The following is an 18,932-nucleotide window of genomic DNA, read 5'->3' on the forward strand; positions in this document are numbered from 1 at the left end:
GTTCCCTATTTCGATGTGGAGGTTTCGGGTGGGCACCTGCCTTGGCCTGGGCGCTGGGCACTGGAGCTTTGGGCTGTACCTGCCTTTGTTGCTCCACTGCAGCTCCGGATCTTGGAAGGCTGCTGTGGCTGTCGGCCTATGGCAAGCCACAGAATGAGGTCAGGCTCCGCTAACACGTGTGTCTTTAGTTAGGTATGTTTGTCTTCCATCTTTGATTGCGCTGCGTGATTCCTTGAACCTGCAGTTATCCGACAGGAACCTATTATTGGGATTTATGTCTCATGCAGATGAAATTCTCGAGTTTCTTTCAATGTCCAAAGTTTGCAACCCTGCGGAGAGCTCTGATTCAGCTTGGTAGCTGTTTACAACACGTCAAGACGCCTCCCTACAATGTCCTTGACCATATCAAGGTCCAAAGCTTCCACAGTCCTCCCTTTGAACCCCGTCGTCGACTCTGCCATGCACATTGCATTGTAGATGGCTTCCTCTGTAGCGTCTGCTGCAGCCTCAAAAACCCCGTTGATCGAGTCGTCATCGAGCATTTCTATAGCTCTGGGCCTAGGTCGGTACGGGTCCTTGACGAGTGATGTTCCGGGTGCCATGGACACCTCCTGGAATGGTATCTTGGATGCGGTTGAGAAGGCCAGGAATATGTCACCCGATGTGTTGTTACCATAGCCACCCACCTTAGCGAGCCCAACAGTGGCCCGTTTGGCCACACGCTGGAGCTGGATGGGAAGCAGAGGGACGTCCGTCGCGATGACGACAATGATACTGCCGTCTTTTCGAGGCTCCTTGGCCGTGATGTCGTCGGGCGACACCGCGTCAGGTGCCTTTTTTGACTTGATGATTTGACCGATTGGAACTCCTCCAATATGCAGATTCTCCTGCGAGCCATAGTTGGCCTGGACAAGCACGCCTACAGTATACGCCTTGGGATCCCCGGCTGCGTCAAATCCCTGCACGACTCGACTGCTTGACCCTGTGCCGCCCTTGAACCGGTGACAGATCATCCCGGTGCCACCGCCTGTGTTTCCCTCTGGAACACGCTCAGAGCTCGCATTCAGAATCCCAGTCACAATGTGCTCCGGTGTCACTGCGAAACGGCTCTGGTCGCTCAGAAAACCGTCAAACGTCTCTGTGACGACTGGAAAGATGAACAGGTCCATCTCACCTTCGTCGTTGGTGTGGTAGCGGACTGCATATTCCAGGATGCCGCGGTGGCCATCGCCGATGGCGGACGTGGTGGTGAGGACGATGGGCGACGTGAGTAACCCCGTTTCCTCGATCCAGTGGGAACCTGTTAGTTCACCACAGCCGTTGAACCTGAAGATTCCGGCATGTGACGAGTACTTGGCCCAGTCGGGACGAGGAAGAATAGTCGTGACACCCGTGTTGACGTCGGCGTCGGGTCTGATGGACTGAGTATGAACGAGCACACCGGGGACATCGGTGATGGAGTTGAGTTCGCCCGTTGGCCACTTGCCTAGCTGAAGTTGAGGCAAGACATCACGAAGACGAGCTCTGCCAGACGAAGTTGAAGTAGACATTGCGGTTTGCGCTGCTGATTTGGAAGAGGTAAGGTCTCTGCCTTTGGTGTCTGTGGACTCTTAAAGGCCTCACTTTGACGTCCATGACACCTTGTATCTGCTGATATCAGGTGATGAGCCTGGATTGTGTCACTGCTGAGTCAGGCACGCAATTGCGAGATGTTCGTATTGGTTGTGAGTTATCGGTTTGTCTAACAACCTTGTCTATCTTCGCTTAAAGCGGGTTGAGAAGTGAATAACAAGGGAAGACAAGACCCCGTGAATCATCGAGCTGGTGAAGGACCTAAAATTAGCTTCGTGTCTAACAAATGATAATACGAACTGTCAAGATGAAAGTCAATCACTTTGACAAGCACCAGACATTGTCTCGGCCGAGAAGCCGTCAGCAAAGCTTCACTTTCGGCTTTGTTGGCTGAGTTGCCAGATTAGGAAATTATCTCCCCAGACTTCCCCTCAACTCCTCTCCTCTCACCTTTGAACAACAACGTCATTTGAGAGAAGAGACATTGGGCCTGCGATACTGTACTCGGATACAAGGAACCAATCAGAATGAAAGTGCCGTCACCAAAACAGCCCCCAGATTCACCATAGCCGGGGCGAACGCCCTCGTGATACAGCACACACGATCCAGAGAGATCCGCTATCCGTTCACTCCGTTCTACCCGCTTTCCCCTCACAACTTAAGCAACATCGGGCCCCAGATCGGCGCGTCTCTCACCCCGCAATCGCGGTCTTGGTCGTCCGCCATCCGAGGTTCTGCTTACACAATGTGTCGTGCATGTTAGCCGCCACCACAGCTTCAATTGACACATCTTGAAGCCTTCTTTCAACCTCTCAACTCTGGGGCATATTGCTGCTGCTGTTGCTCACTGACTCTTCGTCTCTCTACTCATCTTGCTGTACTGCTTCTGTGACATCGCTCGGTGACATCATCTCCACCATGGTGCCCGCCGTGAGAGCTATTCCCAACGTACGTATCAACCCCGCAAAGGTTTGAGGCATTGAGTATCGCCTCTCACTCACCTTGAGCCAATTCGTTCAAGCAGCGCTCACAGCAGTCAATCTAGGCCGCTAAGCGAGCTACGAACCTGCTCCGCACCGTTCAGTTTACTCACCCGCCCTCATGTCCCTGCCACTCGAATCCCGGCTATCACCAGTCGCCGCCGGTTCTCACCCCCTCCAGACATGCTCATCAACGCAAGTATGCCACGCCGACCACACACCCGGGCCAGAAGGAGTATGCCTTTGAGATGGCTGCCTCGTCAATTCGCTTCGGTCCCGGCGTGACGCAAGAGGTTGGCATGGACTTGAAGAACCTGGGCGCGAAGCGAGTTTGTGTCGTGACGGATGAGACCGTCGACAAGCTAGATGCTATGCGACAGGTTCGTGAGGCTCTCACTCGAGAGGGTGTTCCTTTTGAGGTTTACTCCAACGTCCGAATTGAGCCAAAGGATAGCTCGTAGGTTTCTCAAAAACCCCGATGTCGGCTCTTTCTGACAGTATTGTAGAATCAAGGACGCCATCGCTTGGGCTCGTCCTTATGAGCCTGATGCCTTCCTGGCTGTCGGAGGCGGCTCAGTCATCGACACAGCCAAGCTCATGAACCTGTATACGGCGTACCCTGACGCTGACTTCCTCGACTTTGTCAACGCGCCGCTCGGCAAGGGCCGTCCCGTCGACAAGCCCCTAAAGCCCCTCATCGCCGTCCCAACCACAGCTGGCACAGGTAGTGAGACGACGGGAACTGCCATCTTCGACCTCGTGTCCAAGCGGGCAAAGACAGGCGTCGCCCACCGGAACCTCAAGCCTACGCTCGGAATCTGCGATCCCCTCAACACGAGGACTATGCCTGCAGCAGTCAAGGCCGCCTCAGGTCTCGACGTGCTCTGCCACTCGCTCGAGTCCTGGACAGCCATTCCTTTCAATGAGCGAACACCAAGGCCTACTAACCCAATCCTCCGCCCGGCATATCAGGGAGCCAACCCCATCTCTGATGTGTTTTCGTTCCATGCTCTCCGTGCTACTGTCAAGTACCTTCCACGATCTGTGAGGGATCCTGATGACCTTGAGGCCCAGAGCGAAATGCTTCTGGCCGCTACTCTTGCTGGTGTTGGCTTCGGAAACGCTGGTGTTCATCTCTGCCACGGTAAGTCCGCGTGTGACTTGAGTCAGCTGGCATGACTAATGAGTTCCAGGCATGTCGTACCCTATCTCGGGTCAGAACCCAGGCTACAAGCACGCTGGATATCAAGTAGCTTCGCCAATCATTCCTCACGGCGTGTCGGTCGCCGTTTCAGCTCCTGCCGTCTTCCGCTTTACAGCCGCCTCCAACCCAGACCGACATCTTGCCGCGGCCGAGGCATTCGGAGTCGACATCACCAACGTCAAGCGCGAGAGCGCAGGCGAGGTTCTCGCCGAGGCCATCACCAAGTTCCTGGCAGAACTAGGAGACCAACCCAAGGGCCTCAAGGAGCTCGGGTTCGGCACGGAGCACATCGAGGCTCTTGTAGAGGGAACGATTCCTCAGGCACGTGTGCTGAGCTTGGCCCCTGGTTTGTCCAGCCAACTCGAGGCTGAGAAGGATCAGCTCCGGAGATTGTTTGAGGATGCCATGACGCATTAGAATTAAGGGTAGAGAGGAACGAGGGCCGTGCCTGGAGATGCCGTGATGTGGGTGTATATCCAAATAATAAGACATGGATGCAAATTTAGCATCTGCTCCCACTCCCACCCCTTGCCGGATCTGAAGCTGCAGTGTTACCGTTTATAGTAGCAGTAGCCGCGTAGTATCCCGATCGAAGAAAGCTAAAGTCCGACGACAATGCGGCTCTGGGTTGACACATACCCAATGGGATACCAGGGAGTAGAGTTGTGCCACCAGATCTAACACATGTCCCCCTTACTTTGTGCAACCTTGTGCCCGTACTATGCCGTTTTGTGCAACCCTAGCGTTTTCATAGCATGCACCTCGCCGTAAAGTCCCCAACCGTTTGCCCATTTCGTGAACCGTCGCACGGAATTTGCTCCGTTCCCCGCAAAGAGGATTGGATGACAGCTTGGGAACCAGACGCCATTGGACGGAAACCAAGAGTCCCTGCAGGTACGCGGTGTCACTGGCTATTGCCCCAATAGGAAATCCAACTACAAATCGTGCATGGCTACTGAGACACCTTTCCGACCTCGGCAAGCCCCTACAATTTCTTGGGGCTTCACCAGGACGAACGAGGGAAGGGCAGTCCGTGGAGGCAAGAAACTAGGCGAAGAGAGACGTCAAGGAATTCGTCGGCCTTGAAGTTCTAGAATGAATCAGTGTTTGCCTCCTTTTTTTTTCTTGATCAGCCAAGTATCAAAATAGAATGTTCCAAGAGTCATGAGCTCAGCAGGTTTTTTTTTTATTTTATTGTTTTTTTTTTTCCACCAGTGGGCCGATAACCGGGGTCGCCTCTCGGAAGACGTCCCGATGGCCACAACGTCGGTCGTGATCCTGACCTTTACCTAACGAAATTTCCAAGCGGAGGTTTCGCACGAAAGACCAAGACCTCGTCTGAATTTCTCCCTGTGCCACTTCACCAAGCGGGAGCAATACCCACATTGACGTCACTCCACTGTTGGCATTGTACGAGACCCCAAGTGCACGAGTCGATCGCTGCCCTTGCCGGATATGTACGGAGTCCGTTAGAGCATTGCACCAGACAGGACCAGACGATGGATCCTTTCCTGCCTTATATTAACAAGGCCGGTCCCTTTCATGGGATCCGGAGCTTCCCCACGACTGAGCTTCTGTAAGGCCGTCGAATCTGTTGTGGGCATCCTTGCTCAAGTTGCATCTCAGTTCCATCTTTCTTCTCTTTACACGCTCGTTACTTGTTGCTACCAGATCCGATGGAGGGTTCTTCCAAAGACTACAGAGATGAGCCGGACCTTGAACTCGGTCCCGATTCATCCAAGCCTGCCAGCGGCAGCGAGACTCCCCCAAGCCCCAAGACGGCTGCTGCCATCAGGAAAGAGAAGGGCCGAGTAAGATTCAACAGCAATGCCGCGGTTACCAGTCCTCCGGTGATTCCGTCCAGCCCACCGCCCGAAACCCGAACAACTCCCATTGCAAAGCCGAGGCCTTCACTACTACGAGGCAACTCTGCAAATTCTGTGACTGGCAAGGACATTGACGATGGATTGGACCCTGAGTCGAAGGAGGCAATGGCCGCTGCACAGGAACGTGCCAGGTTAATCGCGGCTAACCTTCGCCGAGATTCGTCGGCCATTTCCAGAGACTCACTCGAATCCAGCGTGGGCACCGCTTACGACGACCGCGAGTCTACTACCGGCTCTAACATCCCCCTTCAAGACCTTAGCCATTCGGCGCACAACCGAGACGGCTTCCAGAAGATCCCGTCCGGGGAGCACGAGCACCCGACACTCAAAGAAGAGGCATTCAAGCTCGTCCGATCCCACACTAACCGCTTCGAAAACAACAATGCCCAGAACTCGCCAACTGCCAAGGAAGCTCCTCGCCAGCGCCGAGAGACTTTGACCGAGCTGAATGATGGCAATTATGATGGAGTGGTATATGATGTGCCCGAGCCCGAGCAGTACCGTGGCAGCGTCCTGTCTCAGCTATTGAAGCTCTACAAGCCCCCCGATCCGCCGTTCAAGGGAGGACACAACCGAAATGCCTCCACAGCTTCATCGATCGGTGGAACGAGCAGCCCTACTGTCCAGGGCACACCTTCTGGGGCCTCAACGCCAACCCGCAAGAAGTGGTATAACCAGAACCGCTCGCAAGACACGCTTGCAAACCTCATCGAGGCATCCGCACGGCTTGCCAATCCCAACGAAGGAGAGCAGGCTGGTGACAGTAAGCATGGCGGGAAGAAGCATGGACGACCTCCAATGCACAAGCGAGCTCACAGCGCCAACCGGCTCAGTGGTTTCTGGCAACAACAGGAAGCTCGGATTACGGTTCATATTGCAGAGACACTATCGCGACAAGACTACATTATCAAGCTCTGCCGTGCCTTGATGTTGTACGGAGCTCCAACTCATCGGTTGGAAGAGTATCTGAGCATGACTGCCAGAGTCCTCGAGATCGATGGCCAGTTCCTCTACCTGCCGGGGTGTATGATTATCTCGTTTGACGACAGGTCGACGCATACGACAGAAGTCAGAATCGTCCGTTCGGCTCAGGGCATCGATCTGGGAAAGCTTAAGGACGTTCATCTGATTTACAAGGAGGTCATGCATGACTGTATTGGCGTTGAGGAAGCTACCGACAAGCTGGATGTCTTGATGAAGCGCAAGGACAAGTTCCACGCTTGGCTGCGAGTCATCATCTTTGGACTTACCAGCGTTACAGCCGCGCCCTTCTCTTTCGGGGCCCGTCTGATTGATCTCCCGCTCATCTTTGTTTTCGGCTGTCTTGTCGGAGTACTGCAGCTCATTGTGGCCCCCAACTCTGCCCTGTACAGCAACGTCTTTGAAGTTACCGCAACAGTCGTCGTCAGCTTCTTGGCCAGATTGTTCGGCAGCATCAACAACTCGAACCTGTTCTGCTTTGGTGCCCTCGCTCAAGGCGGTATCGTCATGCTTCTTCCTGGCTACATGGTTTGTAAGTTGAATCTTTTCTCTGCGCTATCTTGTGGTGAGCCAATGCTGAGACCAACAATGTAGTGTGCTCTTCTCTTGAACTTCAGTCCAGGGCCATTGTCCCGGGTTCAATTCGCATTGTGTACGCCATCATTTATTGTCTTCTACTTGGATTCGGCATCACCGTTGGCTCAGCACTATACGGACTCTTTGATGATACGCCGTCCAACCAAGCGACTTGCGAAAACCCTATGAACCCCTACTACGGTTTCATCTTCGTGCCTCCCTTCGTTGTCTGTATCAGCATGATTTACCAGGCCAAGTGGCGCCAGGTACCCATCATGGTTATCATCGCCTTTGCCGGATACATGGTCAACTTCTGGAGTGGACAACGATTCAAGTCCAGCCCGCAAATCTCCAGCACACTTGGCGCCCTGGCCGTCGGCGTGCTTGCGAACCTGTACTCCCGACTCCGGCACGGCGTTGCAGCGGCCATTCTCATCCCCGCTGTTTTCTGTCAGGTGCCGGGAGGCCTAGCATCGACCGGAGGTTTACTCAGCGGCCTCAGTGTGGCCAATGAGCTCACCAACAACAACGGGACAATCAACGGAACGGCTTCTGTCCAGGTTGAGAAGGGAGGCAAGCTCGACAACCTGGTGTTCAACGTGGCGGCCTCGATGATTCAGATTGCCATTGGAATTGCTGTCGGACTCTTTATGAGTGCTCTAATCATTTACCCTCTGGGCAAGCGACGAAGCGGTTTGTTCAGTTTCTAATTCTCATTTTCACGGCGTTACCAGCATTGCGAGGTTTTCTGCATTGCATACAATGGATGTATTTTAAAAGAGGCAGCTATTACACAACGAAAACAGCGGTTATATGGGGCAGGGGACAGAAATCAGTTGCGTCACAGACGCTTTGCATTTGGTGTTTATGAGATTGGATAGGTCTTGGCATTGAGATTGTTTTCATGATTTTTATTCGCATCATGAATGAACGACAAGATCGGATTCAAAGACGAGCGAGCATCTAGACAGCAAGTTTGAGGTGTCGACTGTGGCCTCATGAGTATACAATTTGAAGCTCTCTTTTCTACTCACTCTCACCTTGGCAGTGACATTCAAGACGTCATGCAGCGATGAGGCAAGCCCTACATACAATGATGTATCCATCGGCTCACCGGGGACAGGATGATGCCCGTCGGGATTGCCGGGACGGCACCAGCGTCGATGAATCGGTTGATGGATCAATTTTCCCACCCTTTATTCCGGGTAGCCCCAGCTTTTGCAAACTGGACCCCTGCCACGGTGTCAATCACCAACGGCTTGGCTTGGCTTGGCTTTTTGTCGACTTGGGATGATCCGATTACGCGTATCTCCCACATGCCGATCCACGTTTTTGACGGCGTGGCTACCGTTTATTGTGCATGGGTGTGTGCATGTGCATGAGGCTGGACAGTGGATAGTGGTGATGGTATAATTGGTTGTGCAGGTATAGGGTGAGTAAAGGGCCCAGCTACTTCCACAACCTTCATACAGACGGAAGGAACTACACTGGGATATATTTAAATTCATAGCTATCTAAGTTGAATAGAGAAGGAACAATCGCTCATTGTATTTGAGCTTGATATCTTCCTCTCCAGCCGCGATGTAACTCTTCCATCTCCATCCCTTCCACTCATCTCTCTACCCGTCCGCTTACACCCTCCCTACGCCCAACCTACTAATTCTATATCCTTTCTCTCATTTCTCACTTATCTCTGTGACCATGAATATTCCAGAAGATACGGCACAACCAAATACCCCTTTGCCAACACCAGAGCCAGTGATAAAACCCAAAACCCAAGATGAGCGAATCACTCTACCAGCAAACGAGCCTCTGGCACCTCCTATACAGCTTCCCCCTCTCGACAGGGATGAATCTCCATCGCCATTAACGCATCCTCTACTACCGCAGGTGGAGTCACTGGCAACGCAGCCACCAATACCAGAGGCAGAAACGCTGGTATCACAGGCGCAACCTCCTCCACTTCCTCCTCGCATGGCTCCCACCCCAGAGCCAGAGCCTGTTCCTCGAAAACCCCCACACACGTTAAATCTCTACCGATACAAGGGCAGTGACATGCCAGTAGGCACCTACACTTTAGGCGAACAGGAAAGTCAACCACTATACCTCTGCAAGGCAGACAGACGCTTTCTCGGACTACTCTCGTCTCCCATGGTCATATACTCCGGGCCCACCGATGAGGACCCCCCGCTAGCATACATAAAGATTTCGGGATGGAGTTGCACCGTCTCGGTCGGGTTGGCAGCTTGGTCGGGCTCGCTAACTCTATACCCGGATCAGGAGGTGAAAGAGAAATTCTTCCGCGGTGGACAACACTTCACCATTGAATCTGGGATCAGTGGGAATGAAGTGAAAGAAGAATTCGAGTGGCGGCCTTCAAAGTGCGATGCGGTAGCGGGCCTAGGGGGCCAACGTCGTGGTTGGAAGCTTATGAGGCTGGCTCGAGGACCTCCTGGCGGCGCAGATATGGACTTTTTACCTGGGAATATCAGGGACAGCTATGGGAAGGAGATCGTTGCAGTCTGGACTGAGGCCAAGCGGAATTCGACAGAGATTGGGCATTTTCGGTTCCTGGGAACAGGAGTGACGGGGGCTCTAGGGGACAAATGGGCCATCATGGCTATCATCACGGCGCTGGCGCTACTGGAGCAAGATCGAGCCATCGCCCAAAGAGCCATCACGTCTATATTCCAGAGAAAGAGTGGATAGGCTATGGCAGGCTGGAATCCTAGATGGTCACGGGAGAGGAGGCATGACCAAGTACATCAGTTTGGATGGACTTCTTTTTCTTGATGATACCCTACAGATAGATACTATCGTTCATCGACCTATGAAATATGAAACAATGAAACACATTAGACCCGGATCCTTTCCAACGTTAGCTAAGCTTTACGCTCGGGAAAGTACGTCAATTCGTGAACTTCGTCAGGGGTAGCAGGACTCCCCCTCCATTGCGGCGGAGGCGGCTGTTGAGGGGGATATGGCTGTGGCGAGTAGGGCTGTACCGGCTGATACTGCTGAGGCGCGCTGAACTGAGGCGGCACGCTGAATTGAGCCGGCACGGGATTAACGGTCGGAGGAGGACCTCCTGGAGCTGCGGGAGCAGGACGTCCGCCAGCCATGTCGATCTGCTTCTCGCCGTTGGCCCTGCTCCAATCGCCGGGGGACATGATGAAGCTGCTCGAGTCGGGGTGGAAGATGGTAGTCAAGACACGACCAACAGCAACCTGCTTGAGTCTATGCCTCACGAGGCCGAAACTGGACTTGCCCGTCACGGCGCTGCCTGCTACGGCTAGGAAGATGAGGCCCATGAAGACGACGACGACAAAGGCCGGGATACCAAACATCCACCTGTACTTGACCCTATGGACTGTTGGAATCACCCGTAGCCTGGCAGCTTGGTCGGGCTCCTCGTTGAGAGCGCCCAGGGCGCCTTTGGTACCCACGAGAGCCGAAGCAGCGAGGTCGTTCCAGAGGAGCTTGTAGATCTTGGGGGCCGTCTCTGCAGAGGCTGACAGCTCTTTCCACTTGAGCCAGAGACTCATGCTCTGCCGAGCGGTAAAGTCGATGATGGGATCTGTGTCGCTACCGCTCTTGAAGATGGTGTGTAGAGCCGAGATGGGCACGATGGAACCGGGGAGGTTCATGGTGGAAGAAGACGGGTTGAGGGCTGCAGGACCAAAAATCTCGTCCATCGCGGAGCCAAGGAGATACAACTCGGGAGCTTGTGTGGTGCTGACATTTTGAAAGCCCTTGAAAGCTGGGTCGACGATACCCCAGATGGGCTCAAACTGAGCGAGGGTGAGGGACCAGTCCTCGACGCCCCAGAGGGGCATGTCATCCTTGCTCTTGTACTGCTTCTCCTTGACCTCCTTGACGACCAGGTTGTCGATGCTGTCGCTGGTGCCGTTGTGGAAGAAGGTGACTCTCTTCACGGTGGCCTTGACTGCCGAGGCGCAGGTGTATAGGGGTGAACTCCATTCGCTGCCGTCTTCAAAGAGGTTTGGTGAGCCACCGTCTACTCGCTTGGGAACTCCACGGAGCAAGTTGCAAGCGACGTAGGTGTTGTTCAGCAAGGCAGGGGCATTCAACGAAGTTCCCTGGCAAATAAACTCTGAAGAAGGTCAGTGGTGAGCAAACGAGATTAGCAGAGCACAACTTACTGGCAGCATCCCAATAATCAGAAGTGATATTATGCGGATTCTTATAAATCTCCTCCCCCTCACCGTCAGACGACTTCGTCATACCAGCGAGCCTCCCAAATTCTGTCATGAACTGCAGCGACTGATATGTAGTATGGTCGACCTCCGCGATGGGCAGCTTCCACTTCTTGCCGACCTTGGAGTCGATGCGGTCAAACGCCTTTGTCCCCTTGACCTTGTCGGTCGGGTCCGACATGTCCATGAAGAGCATAGTGACGCCGTTGGTGTACCACGCCGCCTGGTACGCCCGCGTCTTGAGATCGGGCTTGTTCACGCCGTTGCGCTGGTCATTCTCCGGGTTGGTCGTGTTGAGGTGGACGAAGCCGCCGCGGTCAGTCATGTACAGGTTTGTGACGGCGAGGCCAGAGGTTTGCTTGGAGCTGGTGCTAATCTCAAAGTCGACGGTGACGTTGAGGTTCACACACTCAATCTCTGGCTCTAGGAAGAGCAAGTCTTCAGACCAAGTCGCGCCTCGGACATGTCCAATAGGCAGAGTATGGTTCCTCAAGCCGATACCGCCGTTCTTGTTGTCGACAATCAGGCCCTCCACAGGTTTAATCTCTTCCCTGAGTGCAAACGACTCGAGGGCGCGGAAGATGCCAACAGCGATGGGTGTGCCGTTGTTGTAGATTCGGTTGTACTGCTTGGTCAACTGCCGCCACTCAATGTCGAAGTAGTTCGAGATGGTTGTCCTGCGTTTCTTGGTGCCGCTCATGTAGATATCATGGAGGATACTGGGCACGGTTGCGTTGATTTCGTAAAGCGTCGTGCAGTTGAAGGACAGCCCGTCGGATGAAAAGACGGTGACATCCGAGGTGTAAGGACAAGGCGCATAACAACTCGGTGTTAACGAACATGTTCGTGTGAACGAGTTGTTGCTGTCGCGTGGTGAGGTTCCCATGAGGAATGCACTCGAGTCCTTGGCGTATTGGAACGATGCCAAGGTGGACTGGCTGTCGAGTTCATCCTGCTCGTATAACCCCAGAGGAGTGATGACACCAGCAAGGGAGACGAGCAAGGCAAGCAATGGAACAGCCAAGGTCATCATGGAGATGGTTCCGCGGACGCCATGGCGCTTTGCAGAGTCTGCCTGAAGCAGAGGAGGCCATAGAGAGCTCTGAAGGAATCGACCAGCATTTGTCCTATGGCGATTAGTTGAATATTGCCAAGTACCAAGGCTGAAGTTGTAACGTACCATGTGGCTGCTGTTTCCCGATCACGTAGCTGGCCAGCAAGAATAAAGGTCATGGCAGTTGGACACCATAGTTGGGCTATCGTCCAAGTTAGAATCTCGGGTTTGCCCTGTCGCGTGCCGTACAAGAGGCACTCTGCGAGTCGAGGTAGCAGAGCTCACCTATCACAATGCCAAAGGCAATAATACCAGCAACATAACCAACCGTCAGCTCAGGCATCTCGTCTATGTGCCAACCCACGGCACCTGGTTTCTTCTGTTATCTTGGGTCTGTACAGAAGAAGTCTCAAGCTTCACGAGGGACAGGGAGAAAGTGACTGCCCATATGTCTCCTCTGATCGGCCGCCTTTCCTCCTCGGGCTGCAAGACAACCCACCGGGGCTCAATCCAGGAACTTGTGCAACATGCCTTACGGGGCAGACTTGGCTCCAGAGCTCATCTGCCGTGTCCAATTCAGTTAAACCATGACAGTCTTGCTCGGTCGTATCCCTCGGTAGAGGGTCCGATGGTCAGACCGCCAGCCTTGAAGAACTTTAGCCGTCTCCAATCATGGCGGGTTTTCGACAGCCACCAACGATGCAGTTCTGCTTGCCCCTGAGAGAGAACGCCGCTAGAAGCAAGCACGGCATGGTTGAGGGCGCGATTGTATGCAGGAGCCGTTGTAAGACGGGCTGAAATTACACCATGCCAAGACCCAGTCTAGTCCCCAGGCACCGCGGCCAACCTATCAACACCAACGAGTCGCGAATGAGCTGAAGTCGGAAAATAAAGATGGTCGTTTAGAGTCAACGCCACAAGCTTAACGCTACGACGCTGGTGGATAAATCCAGGGACAGCATCCCCGCGGCGTAATAAAGTCTCAATGTTAGCCCGCGCGATGCCAGCTGATCTTGCCATAAGCTCGGGGTGATCTTTAGACGCTCGGTGAGGCCGCTGGATGTTCAGTTTGGGCCGCCAGTTCACATAACTGATTGAGTCTGGGAGTGTTGGTGAACCCTCTTTTTCATGCCGTCGCAACTGTCCAAGATGATGCGAATGAGTGTTGTTCAGAGAGTGCTCTTGGGCCTCTTTCTCGCTCAGGTGTCTCTGGCATTGATTTCCCCAGAGGGTCGCGAGTACTGTACAGGAGATGGGTCCATCTGCGAGGCGTTCAACAAGATCGACAGAGAGTGCAGAGACAAAACTGGTGCTGCATACACAAAGTGTACATGCGAGACAGGATGGGTGCCTTTGAAGGAAGCGTAAGTGAAGCGACCCGAACCTAACTGATATAGACCATTCCCGCTAACTCTGCATCGCAGCTGTTATAATTGCAGAAGAACGTTTGGCGAGTTCATGTTCAGTCAACTGGAAAGAGATCAATCGGTCTGCAAAGACGAGGGTCTTGATGTTGCGCCAATCCCTTCAAGCATCATCTCCCAGCAGAAACAACACAACAAAACGGCCGAGGTCCCGTCCATGCCAGTGTCAGACTCGGCATCAAGCACGATATCGATTGATCGAAGTTATACAACCAACAGCCACGAGGCGTATACCACCACCGTGTACGGAGTTGTTGCGTCGGTCACGCTGCCAGAGATTTCAGCCCCGACGGAGGAGGTAGTCGAGGAGGATGAAGACAACTCGGCAGTGCGTCAAGTCGGTAGCGTCTCGGCAGTTGCCATTTGCGCCGTTGTCTTGGCAATGATAATACCGTGAGGGTTAGATAGACGAGAGCTGATGACAGGATATCTCATGTTTAGTTATAACAGCATCTTTGCAAGTCAGGTGTAATAGAACCGAGAGGCATCCGTTTTCAATGGTTACAGGAGTCTATTGAGGGGTATCTTTATTTGAATTTGTCGGGGTCGCTGGGTATCATTTTTCGCAAAATAGCAAGTTGCTTGATCAAAGCAATCTTCTTGTGATCGGAAATATCACGCTTATCGATGCGTCTTGTGCCATTGGAGAAGACCACTGTGTTGTCTGGCAGAATGGTTCCTGGTGCCAACTTGGACAATTGAGTGATGGTGCAGTTCTTGAACAGTCAGTTGATACTCTTGAAGCTTTGTGGATGGCATCTACCTTGCCAATCTTGGAACCACAACCAATGTTGGCTCCAGCTTGGATCGTTGAACCTTCACCAATCTCAGTGCCTCCAGCCTCAATGATTGAACCGGCCTCAATCGTCACGTAGTCTCCTAGAGCTATACCACCGGGCTTCGCACTCTCGATGTCGGCAGGGCGAGCTCCGATATGCGTCCATTCGTGGATAAGACATCGTCGTCCGATCAAGATGGATCCTAGGTTGGACTCGAACTTCGATCGCGGATGAACCACCGTCTCTGACTGCATCGTGATCGAGTGTGTGCCTTGCAGCATCGCATTGTTGGAGATGGTGAGGGAGGACGAGAAGTTGACGGGTGGCCTAGGACCACTTCGGTCGATGGCAGGGAGAATCGAGTGCCTTTTACTAGACATGGCGATGGCGACTCCAACTTTCAAGGTATGAGCTCACACGGCCTTGACGCCGTCATTGTTTGCCAAGATGGCATATAAGGCCAACTCGAGGTTGGCGTTTATTGGCGGTGATAGGTAGGAGCTGGTGTTGCGATGTCGCAGATTAGCATCGTCAAATGAGAGAGCTTAGCTGCCTGCTTACGTTACCACCGAGCAGCTCGGATCGATGACTTCAAAGAGTCGGCCGAAGGCAAAAGGTACCGGAAGCGCTTAACATTTCTGATGAAAAAGACTTTGTCTCTGACCGATCATCCGTGTGGGGGTAAGTAGCGGCTAACTCTTGCGGCTGAATAATCCGCTGTCCGCATTGGCCAATCACTGATTCCCCATTTCTGAACCGGTCACGAATCTCGCCCGGAAACTCGAAGTGCCGCATCCTGACGTCCGTCTTGTCAACCATCTCCAATCCGCCACCCGACAACGAGCACAATGCTGTCCACGAGAGCGGCGCCCAAGAAGGCCGTCGGCCTCTCACGGACCGCCGTGAGAGGCCTGGCAACTGTCCAGGACGGCGCCCCGAAGCGAACGTACGGCGGTCTCCGAGACCAAGATCGCATCTTTCAGAATCTGTACGGACGATACCCCGTCGACCTCAAGAGCGCGAAGCGGATGGGCGACTGGCACAAGACCAAGGAGATCATCCTCAAGGGTCACGATTGGATCATTGGCGAGGTCAAGGCCTCCGGTCTGCGAGGACGAGGTGGTGCTGGTTTCCCCTCGGGTCTGAAATGGGTAGGTTTTGGAGAAGCGGATTCCTCATCCGCACCAGCCGGGGAGACACCAATTGCCTAACGCTCGGTAGTCTTTCATGAACTTCAAGGACTGGGACAAGGACGACAAGCCCCGTTACCTCGTCGTCAACGCCGATGAGGGTGAGCCCGGAACTTGCAAGGACCGCGAGATCATGCGAAAGGACCCACACAAGCTCGTCGAGGGATGCCTCATTGCCGGCCGAGCCATGAACGCGACCGCCGCCTACATCTACATCCGAGGTGAATTCGTCGAGGAGGCCGCCGTCCTCCAGCGAGCCATCAACGAGGCCTACGCCGATGGCCTCATTGGCAAGAACGCCTGCGGATCCGGCTACGATTTCGATGTTTACATTCACCGAGGTGCCGGAGCCTACGTCTGTGGCGAGGAGACTTCGCTCATCGAGTCCCTCGAGGGCAAGCCCGGCAAGCCCCGTCTCAAGCCCCCGTTCCCCGCCGCCGTCGGTCTTTTCGGATGCCCCTCCACCGTCACCAACGTCGAGACTGTCGCCGTCGCCCCTACCATCTGCCGCCGAGGAGGAAGCTGGTTCGCCGGCTTTGGCCGTGAGCGAAACCAGGGCACCAAGCTCTACTGTATCTCTGGCCACGTCAACAACCCCGTCACCGTCGAGGAGGAGATGTCGATTCCCCTGCGTGAGCTGATTGACAAGCACTGCGGTGGTGTTCGAGGTGGATGGGATAACCTCTTGGCTGTCATCCCTGGTGGTTCTTCCACTCCTGTCCTGCCCAAGCACGTCTGCGACGACCAGCTGATGGACTTTGACGCTCTCAAGGACAGCCAGTCTGGTCTCGGTACTGCTGCCGTTATCGTCATGGACAAGAGCACCGATATTGTCCGAGCCATCAGCCGTCTCAGCCACTTCTACCGCCACGAGAGTTGCGGCCAGTGCACACCCTGCCGAGAGGGCAGCAAGTGGACGGAGCAGATCATGAGCCGATTCGAGAAGGGCCAGGCTCGCGAGCGGGAGATTGACATGCTCCAGGAGCTCACCAAGCAGGTTGAGGGTCACACTATCTGCGGTATGTTGCACTTGTCAAATTGAATGAATTATGCTAATATTGTCTCAGCTCTGGGAGAGGCTTTCGCCTGGCCCATCCAGGGTCTTATCCGTCACTTCCGACCCGAGTTGGAGGCCCGGATGCAGAAGTTTGCGCAGGAGTCTGGCGGTGCTCCTCTGGCTGGTGGATGGAGTCACGACTCAAGGGCTCAGGGAAAGCTGGTGTCTCCTGGTCAATAATTGGAGTCTCGACTAGTTAGAAAAGGACAGTTGAGAGGAGGTGATGCTAGAGGGGGCATACGTGTGTGTACCTGTGCATAGCTACAAGATTTACGTAGACGCCCTGTGTTATATTTACTTGTGTTCAATGGGAGTAACGAATGTTGGTTACACTTTGTGTTGTGTCACCGCACATTGTGACTGTTTTCTCATCAAACGCCTGCTTGTATTCACGTCTTGTATTATTCGTCAATACTAAAAGAATAAATGCCCAATGATGCCATTTCCAAAACGTCCACGTCAAGCCAAACAGACGTGGCCGTGGGGATCCCCCGCGGCAAATTCATGCATCAACCGGCTGACTCGCTCCCTATCTTATGGAGCTAAATAAAATGGTCTGGGGGTCCAAGCCCAACACCGCCTATTCAAACCGCTTAACTGTGTCTAGTCAATATTCTGCATTTTTCTGCCTCTGTTTGCATTTTCTCGAGCGTCCTTTTTATCGTGATAGACTATAGATTGCAAAGTTGATGGTTTTGTTAGAGTTGTTGATTTTCTTCTATTTCAATATCAGCTGGCTCATCGAGATGGTCGACACGTATGAGCACTTTGTTGCCTTTGGCACCGACCTCGGTATGTATCTCTCACTCACTGTCTCAGTTGTACATACTGATAGCTTCTTCAGTCGGTGTTGAGCGCATCCTGCGTCTCTTCCAGGCCACATGCTCCATCCTCATCTGCTACCCAGTCCTGCTGGCCCTCTTCCTCCCCGGCGCCTCCGAGACCGTCCAGGCCTCCAAGGCGACAGGACTAGGCGTTCTCCGGGGCCAGCTCAACGTCTCCCGGCGCTTCATCCGTTTCTTCCGCTTCCTCGACACTTTCCGTGCCGGCTGGAACCTCTATGTCGCCGCTGGTGACAAGGGCCTCGATGGGTGGCTTGAGGTCGTGAGCAAGACTTGCTTTGGCATCTTTGGCATGATGGAGACCATGACCCTTCTGGATCTCTGCGGGATTGAGAACTTGCGCATCTTTTCCAAGGAGAAGTATGATGAGATTGATTACCAGTCTCAGCTGTTCTGGTTTGCTGGACTGTACACCTCCATCATCGTCTCGTTCATCAGAGTGTTCCGTCTGTTCTCTACACGACCTGCCGTTGTGCCCGCCGAGAGCGTCAGCAGGATCCCCACCGAGAACGCAGACGAGATCATCTCTGCTGAAAAGGAGCTCTCCGAAAAGTCTGACGCCACAAAGGACGATGAGAAAAAGTCCAAGGATGACCTCGACAAGGAGCGCAAGCGCCTCAAGAACATCGTCACCAAGCGCAAGGCTGAGCGACGAGCCTGGCTGCGAAACCTCAGCAGGGAGGGTTTCGTCTTGGCACGCAGCATCTTCTCTGACACGCTCGACATGCTTCTTCCTACCACCACCGTCGGCTGGGTCAAGGTCGAGCCTGGTGTGGTCAGCCTGGTTATGTTCCTGACTACCCTTTCCACGGGCATGGCTGTGTGGGAGAATGTTGGCCGACGTCTCCAAAAGAAGGCATAGATGACACACAAAAAAAAGCGGTTATGAAGTGGTTTATTTTCTTGTGTATTGTTCATGCTATCCTAGTAGCGAGCATAGTTGCAAGCAGCATAGGGAACGAAAGATTCGGATATGGTTGCCTGACATGAGGCAGATATAGCAACAACTTAGACCAAAACAATGATGTTTTCCCTTTAACTTATCATGGAGTCCCCCCAGTATCGTCAAACGTAGACGTCGTGACCTTGCCGTTTACTCCTTCACGACTTTGGCATCCTTTCACCAGGAGAGTCACCACGAACCGCCCTGATGAATAAATTGGCCTCAGA

General features: G+C 53.6%; 7 protein-coding genes across 7 annotated transcripts; 4 read left to right on the forward strand and 3 right to left on the reverse strand.

The window, feature by feature from the left end:
• Positions 1-362: 362 nt before the first annotated feature.
• Positions 363-1,550, reverse strand: LRP88_13201 (peptidase family S58-domain-containing protein; the record flags this gene model as incomplete). The annotated part of the gene is made up of 1 exon (XM_083249576.1): positions 363-1,550. The coding sequence occupies one exon, from the start codon at positions 1,548-1,550 to the stop codon at positions 363-365; it is 1,188 nt and encodes a 395-aa protein (XP_083093910.1).
• Positions 1,551-2,490: 940 nt separating this feature from the next.
• LRP88_13202 (hydroxyacid-oxoacid transhydrogenase) lies at positions 2,491-4,173 on the forward strand (the record flags this gene model as incomplete). The annotated part of the gene is made up of 4 exons (XM_083249577.1): positions 2,491-2,520; positions 2,618-3,009; positions 3,059-3,696; positions 3,746-4,173. 4 exons carry the CDS (start codon positions 2,491-2,493, stop codon positions 4,171-4,173), a joined length of 1,488 nt encoding a protein of 495 aa, XP_083093911.1.
• Positions 4,174-5,432: 1,259 nt separating this feature from the next.
• Positions 5,433-7,909, forward strand: LRP88_13203 (threonine/serine exporter family protein; the record flags this gene model as incomplete). Its single annotated transcript, XM_083249578.1, has 2 exons — positions 5,433-7,155; positions 7,218-7,909. The coding sequence occupies 2 exons, from the start codon at positions 5,433-5,435 to the stop codon at positions 7,907-7,909; spliced, it is 2,415 nt and encodes an 804-aa protein (XP_083093912.1).
• Positions 7,910-10,081: 2,172 nt separating this feature from the next.
• LRP88_13204 (uncharacterized protein) lies at positions 10,082-12,813 on the reverse strand (the record flags this gene model as incomplete). The annotated part of the gene is made up of 5 exons (XM_083249579.1): positions 10,082-11,224; positions 11,292-11,311; positions 11,363-12,543; positions 12,597-12,672; positions 12,756-12,813. 5 exons carry the CDS (start codon positions 12,811-12,813, stop codon positions 10,082-10,084), a joined length of 2,478 nt encoding a protein of 825 aa, XP_083093913.1.
• Positions 12,814-14,421: 1,608 nt separating this feature from the next.
• LRP88_13205 (trimeric LpxA-like protein) lies at positions 14,422-15,053 on the reverse strand (the record flags this gene model as incomplete). The annotated part of the gene is made up of 2 exons (XM_083249580.1): positions 14,422-14,610; positions 14,658-15,053. The coding sequence occupies 2 exons, from the start codon at positions 15,051-15,053 to the stop codon at positions 14,422-14,424; spliced, it is 585 nt and encodes a 194-aa protein (XP_083093914.1).
• Positions 15,054-15,521: 468 nt separating this feature from the next.
• Positions 15,522-17,100, forward strand: LRP88_13206 (NADH-quinone oxidoreductase subunit NuoF; the record flags this gene model as incomplete). The annotated part of the gene is made up of 3 exons (XM_083249581.1): positions 15,522-15,824; positions 15,895-16,882; positions 16,931-17,100. 3 exons carry the CDS (start codon positions 15,522-15,524, stop codon positions 17,098-17,100), a joined length of 1,461 nt encoding a protein of 486 aa, XP_083093915.1.
• Positions 17,101-17,666: 566 nt separating this feature from the next.
• LRP88_13207 (peroxisomal biogenesis factor 11) lies at positions 17,667-18,624 on the forward strand (the record flags this gene model as incomplete). Its single annotated transcript, XM_083249582.1, has 2 exons — positions 17,667-17,712; positions 17,765-18,624. The coding sequence occupies 2 exons, from the start codon at positions 17,667-17,669 to the stop codon at positions 18,622-18,624; spliced, it is 906 nt and encodes a 301-aa protein (XP_083093916.1).
• Between the last annotated feature and the right edge of the window lie 308 nt (positions 18,625-18,932).

This window comes from Fusarium phalaenopsidis (assembly GCF_050370095.1).
Source record: "Fusarium phalaenopsidis strain FUZ10S chromosome Unknown contig_32332, whole genome shotgun sequence".
Lineage (NCBI taxonomy): Eukaryota > Fungi > Ascomycota > Sordariomycetes > Hypocreales > Nectriaceae > Fusarium > Fusarium phalaenopsidis.